Source organism: Neopsephotus bourkii, unplaced genomic scaffold (assembly GCF_033783945.1).
Source record: "Neopsephotus bourkii isolate Nb327-2 ecotype Australia unplaced genomic scaffold, CSIRO-AGI_Nbou_v1 NB_1637, whole genome shotgun sequence".
NCBI lineage: Eukaryota > Metazoa > Chordata > Aves > Psittaciformes > Psittacidae > Neopsephotus > Neopsephotus bourkii.
The window spans coordinates 5,387,156-5,404,025 of record NW_026902112.1 but is presented as its reverse complement, the minus strand read 5'-3'; the positions used below and the strand labels follow the sequence as shown (position 1 = coordinate 5,404,025).

The following is a 16,870-nucleotide window of genomic DNA, read 5'->3' as shown; positions in this document are numbered from 1 at the left end:
TCCAGGCAAAGGATGGGAACATGTACACTAGAGGTAAGTTGTTCATGTATCTGACGACATTTCACCCCAACTGTTTCCTTCACAAGAGGCCTGGAGTCACTGTGAGTCTATAGTGCATCTTGGTGGATCAAACAAGATGAGAGTCAGAGTTGTGTGTTCTCCTTTCACCTCCACAAGAAGACTTCCTACAGAAGCATTCCATTGCCCAATTCTGTTTTCTCTCACCATGGGAAATCATACACAAAAGAAGCAAAATGTGTATTGGATGACATTATACAATCACTGTACACTGCCATAAATGATTACAATAGGGTCAAGAAAATAGAGGAGTAAGCTTAAGGGAATTCTTCTGCCACAGGCAAAATGGAAATTAGCAATGGAGAGAATAGGGTTGAGAACCACTTTTCTAAACATTCACAAATGTTTCACCGTTTTACACAGGATACCTTTAGGAAGCCTGATGTTGTGAAACTTTTTTTGCAGGATTCATAATATAAAAATTAATGTAATTGCTGAAATCAAAGTTTTCAAATTTGACCACTCTCCAAGTTTCCAAAAACTAGAAGTATCTAAATGTATAATTAGGTGGCTATGAATAAAAGCCAGTTTGTTAGTTCTTCTACTGTCACAGGGATGAGAGGGCTCAAAGAATAGTTGATACAGCGTATACAAACAACCAAGTTATCTCTGACATGAAAGAGCTCACAGAGAAGCATTAGCATTCTGAATTCAATATACAGGTTAGGAAAAGATTATTCAAATTTTTTACAAGGCATAAAAGTCAGTTCAGTTTCTGTTTACCAATTACATCGGAAACCTCCTGGAAAATGAAATCATATTCCCCATTGTCTGTTCATTTACATAAGAATCACTCAAGTTTTTCAGAATATAAACGCACACTTGAGATAAGCAAAACAAACCTTGCTTAACCCCAATCACACAGCTGTAGTAGGATGAATTTCTTACCGGGTGGCATTTTCTAAAGCCCTGGAAAAGGATGAATAATCATCAGTTGAGTGTTCGAGGGAGTAATACCATGTAGCTGCACCTTCAATGAATGAGTTGGAGTCTTCTCCTCCTAGAGAATTTTGCAGAGCCTGATAAAAGGCTGTTTTGCTGTTGGCTCTTCCTTGACTTTCTTCAAATTTCTAAGGAGAAAATGCATACATGGGATTTAAAAAAAAACCACCAAAAGATACATTTTTAGTGGAACAATATAGGCTCAGATCCCTGTGCTGAAATGGGTTGCCCAGGGAATTTGTGAATGCTCCATCCCTGGTGATGTTCAAGGCCAGGTTGGACAGAGCCTTGGGTGACATGGTTTAGTGTAAGGCATCCCTGCCCATGGCAGGGGGGTTGGAGCTAGGTTATCTTAAGGTCTTTTCCAACCCTAACTATTCAATGACTCTATGATTTTATGATTCTATAATATCTGCTTTAGGCCGTGAAAATAAATCATCCTCCTCCAAATCCCAATGGCAGTAGCAGTCATGACCTCCAACATCAAAACCCCTAGGGCCTTTCAGTGAGACCTAGAGTGAAACACCCTTTTCCTGTGATATGTGGCCTGAAACCTTTCCTAACATAAAGGCATTTTCTCCAGAGCAGAGTGCCCATGTCACCTCAGAATTATCAATAGCAAAGGGACCACCTTCTACGCCGAGCCACCTACCTGATCTTAGTTAAGACTGCTGGCAGTTTTCAACATATCTTATTTTGTGTAATTTTCCCCCCTTTTTTTATTTTAATGATTTATTTCAAGCTCAGAAACAGAGCAACGTCCTGGGGAAAAAAGTAACCTGAACTTCCCTGTTGATCAAGCCCTTCCTAAAGAGGGCACCTTGCAGGTGCACACTGGCTGGATCTTGGTATAAGAACTACCAAGAAAAAGATCTAATAAACTACTTATACTATTTTGGGCAGTTAGTCTGATGCAAAATAAGCTGGTGCCTGCCCAGTCCAGTTACCATAGCTGCTTTACTGAATACATTATTTTGATGGCTCACAGCTGGTTTTCATCACACTGCTCAAAGGTCTTTCCACAACCCTATACAGAAAGTACAGAGGGAATAATTACTTTTCAACAGATTCACAGAAATGAAAGATGGAAAATAAGTCCCCATCTGCTGAGGCCAAGGCCTGTCCTTATTGACATATTCTAATCCTTTGTGCATTTTGATTAAGTGACTTTACAAGGGATTTCAAAACACTACCAAATATCCCAAGGTCTAAAAAGATTTTGGCAATTTCTCTGGTATTTGTAATAAATTCTTCTTGGCTAAATTTTGGCCCATGCAATGTTCAAAGAGTCACAGAGTGCCAGTTTCAGTTCAGAAAAGATTTGCAACTCACACATGACACGTCACTTCATGTGCAAAAATGCCACATATGAAATGGAACTCCACATCACACTTGCCTGTGAAATCATTCAGTTTAAATACAGCAAGGACACGTATAGTTTTCTGCAATAAATACAAATCATCTCTGAAGACTTGACTGCAAGTTCACTGCATTCTAAGCAATCTTTCCATCAGTTTTGGCATTGGCCAGTTCAGGTCCATATTAACCAGCAGAAGCATTGCTGTTGTCTAATTGGGAATCTCTCATTTGGAGACTGAGGCTGGTGGATTTGGCTAGTAGTTATGGATAAGAATAAAGATTTTTCAGCATCAGTGCAGAGCCCAAGCTCTTATGTGTAAAGCATCACTGTACAAAGCAACACTCATGCAATGCTTTCATTTTATTGTTTTGATTTGGGGTTTTTTTTGTTTATTTTTTATGGATTTTTTACTTTATTTTGCATTTTACGTGGATACTTAAAACAGAAAAAGAAAGAGAAAAAAAGTATATAGGGTATTGATTATGTACCCTAGGAACTGATCCTTCACTGCCTCATCAAATGCCAAGCATCGAATAAACATTATGGTCGAAAACCACTGAGAGGGAGATGGATCATCACACAACACATGGTTAAGCTGAGAAACTCCTTGGCACATAGTTTTGTTGATGCCAAAATTGGTGAAGATGAAGTTTCACGAACAAGTTTTGAATTAAAGAAAATAGAAAAGAAAATAGGTTGATGGTTATTAAATAAAGACTAACTCAGGCTAGGCAGTCCCTGGGCTTCAAAGTGCTAGAGGTTTGGAGAGCATTTAGCAGAAGTATCAGATTTGTTTACCCTATTCCTACAAATGCTCGCTCTTAGCCACTGCTGAAAACAGCATTCTGTGCTAAGTGGGCTTTTGATCTGACTCAGTGTGGTTGGTATTAGGTTTTTACTGCACCTGTGCACTAGTTTCTGTGATGTACACACTAGTTTCTGTGATGAAATACCCCAGAAAATTCTGGTGACCTTTCTCAGCAGTCATTGATAAGTGGGGTCCCTGAGGTGTGTTGAGCCAGGTGAAAGAGGACCCAAGAGGCAGAGATGGATGAGAAATAGAACTGGCATTTGTAAGACATCTTGAGATTTTTTCATCCCAGACAGCACTAAAATAGCCCAACCTAAAACACGATTTCTCAAGTATCGCTTTGGGTACAGTGTAATGTAATTTAAACATCTGATTTCAACATGACAGCACAAAACAAAGCAATATGTTCAAAATAAAACCCATGAAAGGGATTTAATAAAGCCCATAAAAGGGCAAAGCATTTTAAATTATCAGAAATTGATTCAATTTGACCAGATTTCCATGTCCGACAAATGATTCCCATTGGAAAATACATGACCAAGGAACAATTTTCACATAGCAGCAGATATAACAGCTGCTACCAGATTAATAGAAGCAGCTGCACGTTATGTAAAACAATTTACATTCTGTTAACCTTTAAGGATGTATCAGCAGCTGACCTTAGAGTTATAGTGGGATTTTCAACTTACTTTAGAAAGTAAGGAAGAAAGTAATTAAAGACAGCAGGTGTACAACCTTCTACTGTTCTGGTGATGCAAAGCTGTTCTAAACATTGCCTAAATGACGAGTTAAATAATGCTTACTGCTCTTGCTGCTGCAGCACAGCTGCTGGAGGATATGAATGAATCTGGTACAGTGTGTTATTTAAACAGAAATTGTAACAGTAGGTAGTACAAATATTTACATCTTCCAAGGGGCAGAATGTACTTTACTGACAAACCAGAACAGCGGTAACACCAACAGGGTATGTACAGATTTTAGGTCTTCAATGGCTTTTGATAAATGTCACAAAAGATGGTGAGAGACCTGCCAGTCATTCAACTGAATCTTTAAAGGATTCCAGTTAGTTGCAAGATGAAGTAAAAAGCTGATATCAGCAAATACTCCTCACTGATGGCATTTATTAGGACACTGCTCCCCTGGTCATTACAAGTAATATACACACATGTGCCATCTGTTATATGTTACTGAATACCATTATCCACAAAGAAATTAACTGCAAAATAGTACAGAATGAATGGTCTGCATAGATCCAGTTGCTTACATGAAGTACATAAACTATATTTCTATCTATCTCTTCACTCCACTGTCTTCTGCTTCTGTGTTCTGCAGCAGACTAGATTTGTACTGAGGAGGGAGAGAAAAACACATATATTTAATTCCAGTAGGAACCATTAGGTCCTCCCACCTGAGCATCACTTATTGCACAGGGATAAAACTTTGTCCACTGGGAATTGAAATCAACATTTTTAGAGGTTTCTGCTCAGCTGCTCTAATCTATGGCTACTCAAAGCTAATATCCCTCAAGGTCTGTCATGGGAATTGCAGCTAACAGGTTTGGGCTTAATCGCTCCATATGCCACATAATAGTGCATTATGGTACCACTTGCCATTCCCTTAACAAACTCTGCTTTGTTTCTCACTTAGTTTCAACCATTTGATGGTTGCACTGGAGATGAGTACAAAGTGCTCCAGGAAGTGGTAAATCTGTCTCAGTTCACATGAATAAGCATTCAAGTGAATGTCATAAACGGTCTTTCCATGGCCAAGACATTGAGCACAAATGTTCAGCATACTCTCTGCTGCAAGCACCACTGGGACACCTCAGCCTTCAGTTGTAAACAAATCAAACATACATGTTTTGCTAGCACATAAGTGGTGCCTTCTGTCTTTCTATTTCATTTTTAATAGTAAGGGTTTTAAAAGGCATAAGCACAGTGATGCAGTGGGAATACAGAGACACCCAACGAAACAAAATAAGCCTCACAGAACAATATGGTGCCAACTGGATTTACCATCTTCAGGTCTGGCTACAGTCTAGAGGTTTTATTCTCACTTGACTGCTATGAGTTTATAAAACTTGCGTGCAACTCCAGTCTAAGGTGATAAGATTCACATCACATCTCAAACTTGCTTGCATCCAAATGCCTAAAAGTGTCTCCTCACCATTTACTGGATCACTGTTAACAGAGCAAGACTGGAATCAATAGAGCAAGACCTTGCCTGAATTTTCCAGCACAAATTCCCAGGAACAGGTCAGCAGGGGTCAACTTTTTCTGTCCCCACTCTTTGCATGTGACTACACTGAAATGAGTCATCCTAAAGGAGATGGAAATGAAGGACTTTGCCAATTGCATACTCTTGCCAGAGGATCTTTTAACTGCATTGTTTATCTACCCAAACACATGCATGGTTCTTCCCTCTACAAAGTTGGAGCACATCCACAGATGGATTTTCACTCCAGAGAGGTTTGGCCCCTCTTTGTAGAACAGATTAAATAACTAGGTAGTAGCCAGAGGCAAGGTAGGAACTATTCTTTGGTTCCCCCAGTTGAGTTCAGTGCTCTGAGCTCTCCCACCTTCCTTAGTACATCAGTAAAACCAGCTTTCAGTTTTACCAGAAAAGTTCAAGTGAAGTCTACCTCAAAGGAACTCTTAAATCAAATAAAGTAGAACAGTGGGATATAGTGTGGGTTGTCTCAAATTCTTCTTCTACGTCTATTGTGGGGAAAGGACACTTAGCACAGATCAAAGGGCCTCTATGACATTATGACAGAGGAAATGGAGCACAGACTTCTCAGTAACAACCACCACCAGCACTGGTTTCTGCCACTGTAGCTAAATATGTTTGTGGCCTACTCAGGACTTTATCATCTGATTTTGACTGCAACTATGCATGGTCATGGCCATGAGGTACAAATGGCCTTGAGATAGAAAATACATGTTCTTAAATAGCTCAGTGACAAAGGAAGCATTACTGTTTCCCAGCAATTAATACACTAACTGCATGGACCAGGAAGAAATCACAAAACTTCAGCCTTGCAGCAGGTATTTAAGAAAACAATCTCAGTAATTTTTTAGTCAATACACATTGGTCAAAAGAGTCATATTCCCTCAAGCCCCAAATACCTGAAGACACAGGAAAATAGAGGAAAATGTGCATAAAGTTCTTACTGAGAATATGAAACCAGCTTAAGGACATCAAAAGGGAACAAATAAAATATAACCACCTGCCATGTATATTATGAATTTTCAGGAATAGGATGGAATCTACTCTATAGCAGTTACACCAAGTAAGGCAGTTACTATTGCCATAGCTAGTAATCAAGTTAACTATCTTTCTAAGTCAGGATAGTTAAACCCTTGCTGAAGGACATCATATGTTCAACAGTAGGAGATTTTAAAACAGGTCTCTCGGGGTGAGGTAGATATGACCATTTCTTAAGGTTCAGTTGCACCAGTTTTTGAGTCCCCTTCCAAGCTTATCTTCTTTATTTAAAGGCTTGCCGAAAGTATTCCAGATTTTCTTTTTAGAAAGGCAACATTTTACTGCCGAGCGCTCAGTTACAGGGTTTTTCCTTTTCATTTCAACCTGACAGTGATGGCCTTTAGTACTTCTGTCTTTCATTAACATTATGATTTGTTGCATAATTTCTCATACATCATGGCATTTTATTTCAGTTTTACAGACAACTCTCATATGTGGAAATAGTGGTAAAGGAAAGAATTTCACTTCCTAGTCTTTATCACATAAGGTTACTAAGGTTTATTCCCCTCTTACAGGGTCTGGATCATTATCTGCAGACTGCCAGCATCACAGTCCATTTCCTACGCCTGACTTCCTCTTTTAGTTGATTCCAAAAGAGCAACAAACATGAAATAAGAGCAAGAAAATTCTGATGGAGACTAAACAAGCAACATTAACTTTATTCAGGTGGGTCACAAAGCCTTCTTTCAGAGGGCTAATTTTGCCATTATTTCTGAATTAAACTGGTCTATGTCTTACTGGCTACCAGCAAAGAGAAGCTGGGATTGACCTTCCACTGCCTCCTAAGGGATGAGATTCACACAGTAACAGAAAGATAGCAACAGACCTGCAGCTCACTTAAGCAACCTTCAAAATAATTCCTGCCATGTTGCATTCTGTTATTGATTTCGTGTCGTATATCTGAGCACATTGGAGCATTTGATCTAATTTGTTAAACAGAGACATGCTATCATTCCCATCGTAGAGAAGGATAGATAGAAACCAGAAGGACAGATAAAACCAGAAGGTTTACAAGAAGATGTAAAATCCCTCTGGGTAGAACTCGATGATTTTGAGGACTTTTACATCCAAAGTACGGAATGGATGTAATTCTCTTTCATTTCACCAGTCTATGCCCTGAATCCTTAGCACACACATCAGGCCAGTGCTATTCTTAGTCATTCCTAGGCCATAGTCAGAATGATCTTTGCAAGAAAATATACTTCTTTCAGGCAAGAGAGAAAAAAAAATGCCAAAAAAGAAAATGTTGGCATGGAGAAGACATAGTCCTGCTGCATGGTGAAAAAACTTATAACCAAATTATGAGTTTGCTTTCTTCCTTGTGAGATACAACTGAGAATACAATAGAAAATAGGATTTTAGAGACAGTAAAACATATTGCTGCATATTAATACATGCTAAATCATTGCTAATCTCTGACCTCTTCATATCTCAGTAATGTCTATCAATAAATGTAATAATGCATTAATCAGCTTAAACAAGATGGCCTGGAGATGGGCAATGCCTTTGCATACCTGCATGTAATTCACCAATTGTAGAAATGGAAAAGCACCTGACCTGGCTTCATATGATAATTGCCATCACTATAATAATAGTAACACCATCAGTTCACTAACAGTGACTGTTTTCCTACCTTAATGGCCTTAGCTCTGGTGATCAACCCATCTTGCTGAGCACTTCCAATGAGCAGATCTACTTTCTGAAGTTGAGGACGCTGCAGGGCTTTAGCTAAAGGTTCTCGAAGGTAAATTCCATCCACCACTGGACCCCAGTACTGGAATGGGCCGCTTATAGCTAGGAGCTAGATTAGCAAAAAAGTAATAATATTGCATTTAAATTAGTTTACCCTGGTGATTTCCATTTTATTGATGCTTCTGACAACTGAGTTGATAGCCTTCAAGTGAACAACTGATCAGTAAGTGCAAACTCATCATTGGCAGGAATCAATGCCTCTGCTGACAGTTTCAGTAGGTGAAGCGAGGTGAATAGGCCAAGAGAAACACAATAATAAAATTACTGTTTTAAATTAGGGTTGGATCTGTGCTGGTCCTGATTGGAAAATGTATTGCCAGCCACTGTTTTAATCTGTGAGTAAAGGATCCATCTCTAGAAATATGTATACTGTAGCTTTCACAAGTCTCCCACTTCAGAGAAATGACATCCCTCCCCACTTTCTTTCCTGCAAAACTGAAGTTCTTTGCAGAAAAGCTGCAAACATTTGATTCTCCTAAAGTAACACCAAAGGGCAGATAAGAGGGGACTAAAAGAAGGCAAAAACTATATTTTGATTAATTTTGGGAAATGTAGTCAAAGTAGTGTAAAAAGAATTGAGTCTAAAGGCAAATCAAGCTGCAAGTACTCATAGGTCAGAGGTGGATATCACGGACACCAGCATCACTCCACCAAAGATAGTCCTGTTCCTCTTTCATAAGGATTCAGACCAGTTTATTTCCTAAGCTTCCTCACAGCTTTGTGTCAATGGCAACTTTCTGATTTCTTGCCAATGGCATGTGTTTTGTTGTGGTGTACCTTAGTCTGTGCATCATTGAGGACACGAGCAGGCAGCTGGCGGAGGCAGGCTACAATTTCCTCACTGGTGGATGAAGGGCATCCCACATCTTTAGCCAGGACTGCTGCTTGCATCTGTGCTCTTCTCTTAGTAATAACAGCTGCTGGAGAAAAAGCTGAGCCTCCCTGGAAAAGAAAGACAACATTAGTCAACCCATGTTGTCAAAGCACCTGGTACCTTGGTGCAGGTAAAAAGGGATGAGAAGCAAAATCAGCCTAGTTGCAGAATGTAAAATGCTGGTATTTAAAGCATATAAAGCAAGTTCAAATGATCCAAGCAAAGGGGAGGAGGAAAGGTTTGGCTGTTTCCATCTCTGCCATGGTTATTTTGGAAGATCTCTGAAAAGTGTCTATGTTATGTCTAAAACCAAGTCACAAATCTTTATAACAATTTTGCTGGAAGGCGAAACATTCAAACAGGAGCAGATAGGAAGAAGGTGCTGTGAGGCACACCTCACAGGATAAGGGTGAGAGAGTGGATAGCCCATCTTAGGAGAGCAGACAAAATAGAGTTTTACTTTCTTAACTGCGATAAACAAGAATCGAGAGCAGGCATGATCTTTCTAAACGACTACATGAAGAAAAGTTATTCATAACTTAGGACTTGCTAGTACAAGGCCAAATGGGCATTAACTGTTCATATTGAGTGACAATAAATTTAGGCTAGAAATGCTAAGATAGCAAACCCAAGGAGAAGTGAAGGCTTCGAAGAGCTATGAGCAGGGATTGTAGGAACAAAAGGCTAAACCCAGCTGCAGAAGATTAAGAGTCAGAGCACATCAAAATCAGAGCATAGTCCAATCTCTATCCCAAACTCTTTGTTTCTTTCCTATGGCTGTGCCAGCATGGAAGAAAACTTCACCAAGCAAACATGGTACAATATTGTTGAGTAACCATGAAAACTACTTATTGAAAATGCAGATAGAATCATAGAATCATAGAATAGTTAGGGTTGGAAAGGACCTTAAGATCATCAAGTTCCAAACCCCTGGCCATGGACAGGGACACCTCGCATTAAACCATATCACCCAAGGCCTCGTCCAACCTGACCTTGAACACTGCCAGGGATGGAGCATTCACAACCTCCCTGGGAAACCCATTCCAGTGCCTCACCACCCTAACAGGAAAGAATTTCCTCCTTGTATCCAATCTAAACTTCCCCTGTTTAAGTTTTAACCCATTACCCCTTGTCCTGTCACTGCAGTCCCTAATGAAGAGTCCCTCCCCAGCATCCCTGTAGGCGCCCTTCAGATACTGGAAGGCTGCTATGAGGTCTCCACACAGCCTCCTCTTCTCCAGGCTGAACAGCCCCAACTTTCTCAGCCTATCTTCATATGGGAGGTGCTCCAGTCCCCTGATCATTCTCGTGGCCCTCCTCTGGACTTGTTCCAACAGTTCCATGTCCTTTTCATGCTGAGGACACCAGAACTGCACACAATACTCCAAGTGAGGTCTCACGAGAGCAGAATAAATGGGCAGGATCACCTCCTTCTACCTGCTGGTCATGCTCCTTTTGATGCAGCCCAGGATATGGTTGGCTTTCTGGGCTGCAAGTGCACACTGAAGACAGCTCATGTTCATTTTCTCATCGGCCAGCACCTCAAAGTCCTTCTCTGCAGGGCTGCTCTGAATCTCTTCCTTGCCCAACCTGTAGCTGTGTCTGGGATTGCTCCGACCCAGGTGTAGGACCTTGCACTTGGCATGGTTAAACTTCATGAGGTTGGCATCAGCCCACCTCACAAGCGTGTCAAGGTCCCTCTGGATGGCATTCCTTTCCTCCAGCGTATCAACCAAACCACACAGCTTGGTGTCATCGGCAAACTTGCTGAGGGCGCACTCAATCCCACTGTCCATGTTAGCAACAAAGATGTTAAACAAGACCGGTCCCAACACCGATCCCTGAGGGACACCACTCGTTACTGGTCTCCACCTGGACACTGAGCCATTGATTGCAACTCTCAGATAAATTAGCATAAATCTGGTAACATCTCACCTAGACCAGAAAGGCTAGAACAGCTCTGACATGGTTGAAATGGTTAATTTTCAGACATTTACATCAGTTTACTATAATAACTGCTAAGATTAGCTTCCGTCTTCTAAAATAACATAAACCCTAGATGCCTGATAGGAAAGATCTCGATCTATTCAGACAATTAAATTCTTACTGAATTTGCTCAAAGCACAACTACAAGCCTGAAAAAGCATAAACACAGGAGCAAATCAAAACAGCAAATCTTTAATTTGCAGAAGTCTCAAACCTTTGTGCCCTAAGAATCTTGTGCAGCCCTGGCCAGTACCCAGAGTATTTTCATATTTCCAACAAGCAGACCCATTGATACTGATAGGACACCACTGTTCACAACTGGGGAAATCAGTTTAAAAAAAGAATTAGAAAGAGATTATCATTTGGATGTAGAGACAGCCTTTTTACTTCACTGTATGTAGAATGTCCAGTGCTACTGCCTTCCTGAAAGGTTTATCTTCCTTTTTAAGGGATCTGGAAAACAAGCACTGTTATTAGCTTAATGACTGAGATGTAGATGGTTGCAGATGAGCAAACGAAAAAGCTAAGGTTGTCAATCCTGAGGCACTAGAACAGTTTTCTCTGGTTTTAAGAGGGCAGAAGAACTAAAGAAGAAAGAAACTACTTGGATTTAATCCTCACTTCCACCCTTGATTTAGATGAGACCTAGAGTGAGCAATGGGCTTTATCCTCATGTGGGATTTGTGGTGGCCTATTTTGTGTTTGTGAGGCACGGTATTTGCCAGCTGCTGACTGTGTGCACTGACTCAATTGGTCATGAGAGAGAAAGAAAAGTATCCTTGATGAGAGTAATTCTGTGTGTGGGTGAGTCCCCAGGATGCAGAATAAGAATGCTGGGGGATTTGTCTAGCTTTTGGAAGAGTACACCCATCAGAACTAGGATGAATGAGACTAGAAAAAGTATAAACCTTCAGAATCATTGAGTCATAGAATAGTTAGGGTTGGAAAGGAGCAGCTTTTCACTTGGAGGAAGGAATTATGTGCTGCCTTGCTATATCAGAGAAATTAGACATGGGATAGCACAATATTCATCCAATAATTTAACAATATTCATCCAGTAATTTGGCAAACGTGCTCTTCAACATCAGAGCTGAGCAGGCCCAGAGTATTTTATCAAGTGACCATTACCCCTAAAGAGTGCGCATTTCAAACAAAACAAAACCAAACCATAAAAAATTAAAGGGTTTCAATTACTCAAAGCCTGAAAGCTTCACAATTTGGAAAGTGGCAGTTTCTGGAAAGTGGAAATTATGAAGTTACCTTATTAGAAGCCTGACTTGAGTAGGGAGAGTATTGACAGCAGATGACATACAGAATCCAAAATTCACTTGGATCAATCGTCCCACAGATTCTTTCTGCAGAGAGAGCCTGGATGGGCAAATATTCATGTCACAGCCCTGGGTACGTATGGGCTAGCATTAGACATGTTCTAAGCTTGACGAGTAAAAGAAAACCCCCAAACTTCTGCAAATGCATTAGCTAGGTGAGGAAAGATCTTGTTTGGAGCCTTACTTTAGCTGTGGATATTTTCTCTTCATTGCATGAGTGGTTAGAACAGGTTTATGTGCTCTTCTTTATTCTATTTTTTCTTTTATTTTCCATGGTAATGGCCACTTCCTCAGTTAGGGTTTTTTTTATAACATCCGCATTCAGGAAGCATGCCTTGTGTTTGGGGTTTGCAAGAGATGTGTTATCCACTACTGTTATTCATGTTCAACTTTTATTGGGACTGGAAGTGGGTGACCGAGGAACTTGGGATATCATTCAAGCAGTATTTGGAAGCAATACCATTGTGTTCCCTCCCCTGGTACATCAGAAATATGTTCCAGGCTCTGGAAACAAAGCTCCTCTTACTGAAGAAGTTAGGCAAGCAAAACTATACAGGTTCTCTGTTTTTCAAATTCACATCACAATTGAGGCCCATTATTTCCTCATCCCCACCAAAGAAAATCAGGAACAAATAAGTGAGAGCAGAAGCTGAAGACTGCCCAGAACTCAATTTCTTCCTTTTTGAGCCTGCAGTTTTCACATTTCAAAGCAATCTTCCCTAAATACTGTAGCCACATGAGAGGCAGACTCAGGGCACATAGGATAACGTAGCTGCACTCAGCATTTCCCTTTTTCCCTATAAAACCATAATTTATTTGTATGATTAGTCCCAGCAACCAGGAATGAAGGAGTTGTGTGCTTTAAAAAATAGGACTATTTAGGCAGAAGCAGAAATAGCAGAGGGACTGTTCATTTCCATTACATGACACCCATATTACCATCAACATGACAGAACCATGAATCAGGAAACCAAAAAAACCATGAGATCAACTACAAAATAACAAACACTCTGTTCTTTTTGTTGCTCCTCTGTTTTTCAGTTCTCCAGGAATTCTCCTATACCTATGAACATGAGAGCTAAAAAAAATCACTTTTAAAACTAGTGGCTGAGATCTTCAGATAATTGTGCAGAGCAGTTTTCTGAGAGCAAACCTCTAAACAATAGGGAATATATAACAAAACTATGACTGTTAACCATCTTGCTGTCACAGCCTATTTCCTATCTCAGCATCATTTAGAGGAGCTCGACAGGGAACTGAAGCCACGTGCAGTTCTTGTTTCAGTTGTCCTTATGGATTGACCCACTGTCATCAGAGGAAGTTCCAATGACATTTTTGACAACCCCCCAGTTGAAACGTTCAGTACTGCACTGCTGAGAACTGGTTGCAGCTGTGTTGCACAATCCACAACAGCAATATTACACTGTCCTCCTGCATTCATAGGAAGAGAGGGAAGATTATAGTATTGGCTAATAGTACCTACTGTAACAGGAGAAGGCATTGTGAATGGAAGGCAAAGCCTTAGTTCAACGACCAGCAGTTTTCCAAGTGTTTCTTTATTTTTCTTTTCAAAACTAGAGGTTAAGCTAGACAGCAGAAATTCAGATACTGCGAAATGTTGCAGCTCACAATGGTGAGAAGCTGATGAATGAAAATGTATTATGTGATGAATTCCTATTTTGCCCATGACGGTAGCTGGTGAGTGATCTCTCCCTGTCCTTATCTCAACCCGTGAGCCTCTTGCTGTATTTTCTCTCTCCTGTCCAGTTGAGGAGGGCAGTGACAGAGTGGCTTTGGTAGGCACCTGGTGTCCAGCCAGGTCAATCTACCACATTACTGCAAGTGCACCTCTGTCTCCCAGCGTACCTGGAAAAGACATTTGCCAAATAAGCTGCCATGGTGAATGTCTTTTTAATCCCTCATTTGCTCTGGAAACTCACTTCTGCAAAGCTTTTCAAAACTGATTCACAACAGATCTAATGATTAGAAACTTCACTGCAGCTAGTTTTTATCACCCACACTCTGTAAACCCAAAACCTTCATCTCCTCACATTGTGACCTCTGATTTTTCCAGCCTGTCTCGAAACTGAAAACCCTGCTTGAGCCATATTCGGCTCTTTGACACATGCGCTGCCTTCAAATTAATGCAGTTTCTCTGGTAGCTGCAAGGCTGCAGGCTCCTTTTGAAGTAGGTTTTCTGTCTGCCCAGAAGCATGCTATAGACAATACAAACAGCAATAACAGTAGCAGCACCCAAAAAGTGAGATCAAAAAGTATGTAATGAAAACGGTCAAACTAATGAAATGCCCTGACTATTTTACTTTCCCAAAAGAGCCATCTCTACAGTAATATTCTATTTGTTAAAGACAGGCACTTCTCCAGGCTCTGATACATACAGTTCCCAGCCAGAAATATCTGTCAGGCCATCTGGTTTGACCTCCAGGATAGCCAAAGCTCTTCCATTTCCTGACTGCTGTGCTCAAGTGCTTCCTATCACTTAAACATGGCTTGCATTTGACTAAAGCCTGTTCTTGAATCAAGTATTTAAGCTGGGATCAGAGATACTGAGAAACGGGTACCGCAATCTTCTCCTCTGCACTTTGAGCCTGAAGATAACCACTCCACTAACAGAAAACTGCACTTTATTTCTGTTTGGGGATATCTTCAGTTTCAGTTAATACCAGATTGAAGAGTCTGCTTATATCCTGTTTTTTCTCCCTGCAAATAAGCACAAAGTGTCAGCTAACTCTTCTTCCCAATTAGTTTAACCCATCAGTCTCTAAAAGACTGGAGTTAAAGTATTTTCAGAAGTTGTTTTCAGTTTGGAGCCTTTTGGGGTTTTTCTTACAGAGTTGTTTTTCAGTATCCTTCATTGCTTTTCTTTAGGCATCTAATTCTACATAGTGGCAACTGCTTAACAACACACCAGAGTTGCAGGGCTCTATGAGAGGACATTAATGTCAGTTTCCCAGGCTTTCAGACCAAGTCTGTTTTCAAGAGCATGGAGGAGTAGAAAACCTTCGGACCAACTCAAGATGTCTCTGTCACATCTAAGGAGCTATGTGGCAGACACGTGGCAAACACTAGCACATGGACTATAACAGGGAATTGGCAGGGAAGTCCAGCAATGGAAAGGGTGACAGTTTTTCCTCCATAACCATCTACTAGAACTGTGATTTCCAGACTAAAATGGGGGGAGGGGAGGGTTACCTCTCTTCTATCAAAAATGAAAATTTGAAGAAGATTTCTTTTTTTCACAAAGAAGTCTTGGTAAATCCCTCTTTGCTATAACCAGAGGTAGTCCCGCAAATGCAATGTTCGCCTCTCAGGCAACTCGCAGAAGGCCTGTGTCAGGTTATTGACTTGAGCAACAGGATATGAATACTTTTAAGATGACATATAAAGCCTTACTTAACTTTCTTCCATTTAGATGTAAACATTAGCTTGTCAATTATCTTATCACCTAAACCAAGTTATTAGCTGAATGAACTGAAAGGGTAAACTAGCTCTCATCATTACACAAGAATAAATAGCCACCAGAAACAGGCAGAAATGACATGGAAATGGAGAATTTTATTTACCTCCCTCCGCTGTGAACTCATCTGTTCCTTTACAAGCACGGTACAAACTGTGGCTGAGATTTATTGTGTTTCCAGTGGAGCATGCTCTATCAAGCAAGTACAATCTCTTCTTTAGCGTGACCAATCTTTCCTGCTCAGTCTGACACCTGTCCCATTCACGAGTTCATTTTAGGATGCAAGCTTACTTCTTACAGAAGCACAAAGACCATCAGAGACAGCCAAAGGCAGACATTGGTGAGAAGGATCAGGAAAAGGCAAAGCTCTCCCCCTGCCTGTTTCCACGTGTGATGAAGACACTCCCAGCCTGTGATCTTTTAGGAATTCCAGAGGCATTGTAAATCCATTCAATGAATTACATTAAGGAACATGCATATCACATCCCTTTGACTGGAAGAAAGCAATAAGATCCTAAACCATCAAAATATAACTATAACTGGTGGGGATAATCATGGGGTATTATGGCAAAACCAGCTTCCCAGAGGATTGCCTATAATGCTGTTAGCTGTGTGGTGTAGGCTGATTTCTTTATCAAGATCCCCAAATGCTCTCCAGTCCCTCCAGAATGAGGACTGTTAGCACAGCCCATCAAAAAGAAAGGATGTTGTCCTGAAATTACCATAGTTCCAAGTTTTGGCACAACTTTGGGAATTTGAACAGTGTCTCTTGCTTCCAATAACACTTACACAATGGCTCCCACACTTGTCAGCTTTAGTTTTCATCATCAAACACACTGGCATTACAACAAGCATCTACTCAGAGCTATTCTGGTGTGAAGTAGGAACTCTATTTGGGTTTGCATTTTGTTTGGGTTTTAGGTTTGGTTTGGTTTGGTTTTGTAATTTTAATATACAAAATAAGGTATATGAGCTTTTCAGATCACATCCTAGTTAT

The 16,870-nt window shown here is 40.5% G+C and overlaps 2 protein-coding genes across 3 annotated transcripts in view; one reads left to right on the top strand and one right to left on the bottom strand.

Annotated features, from left to right (window-relative positions):
* TG (thyroglobulin) overlaps window positions 1-16,870 on the bottom strand; it is a 213,087-nt gene that overhangs the window by 20,810 nt on the left and 175,407 nt on the right. For both annotated transcript variants that reach the window (XM_061374135.1, XM_061374136.1), the window contains 3 exons: window positions 8,988-9,152; window positions 8,092-8,259; window positions 967-1,148 (listed from right to left, as the gene is read on the bottom strand). In XM_061374135.1, the coding sequence (XP_061230119.1) occupies window positions 967-1,148; window positions 8,092-8,259; window positions 8,988-9,152 (515 nt within the window). The remainder of the gene's footprint in view (window positions 1-966; window positions 1,149-8,091; window positions 8,260-8,987; window positions 9,153-16,870) is intronic.
* Window positions 1-16,870, top strand: part of ZFAT (zinc finger and AT-hook domain containing) — a 983,920-nt gene that overhangs the window by 796,427 nt on the left and 170,623 nt on the right. The window lies entirely within an intron of this gene.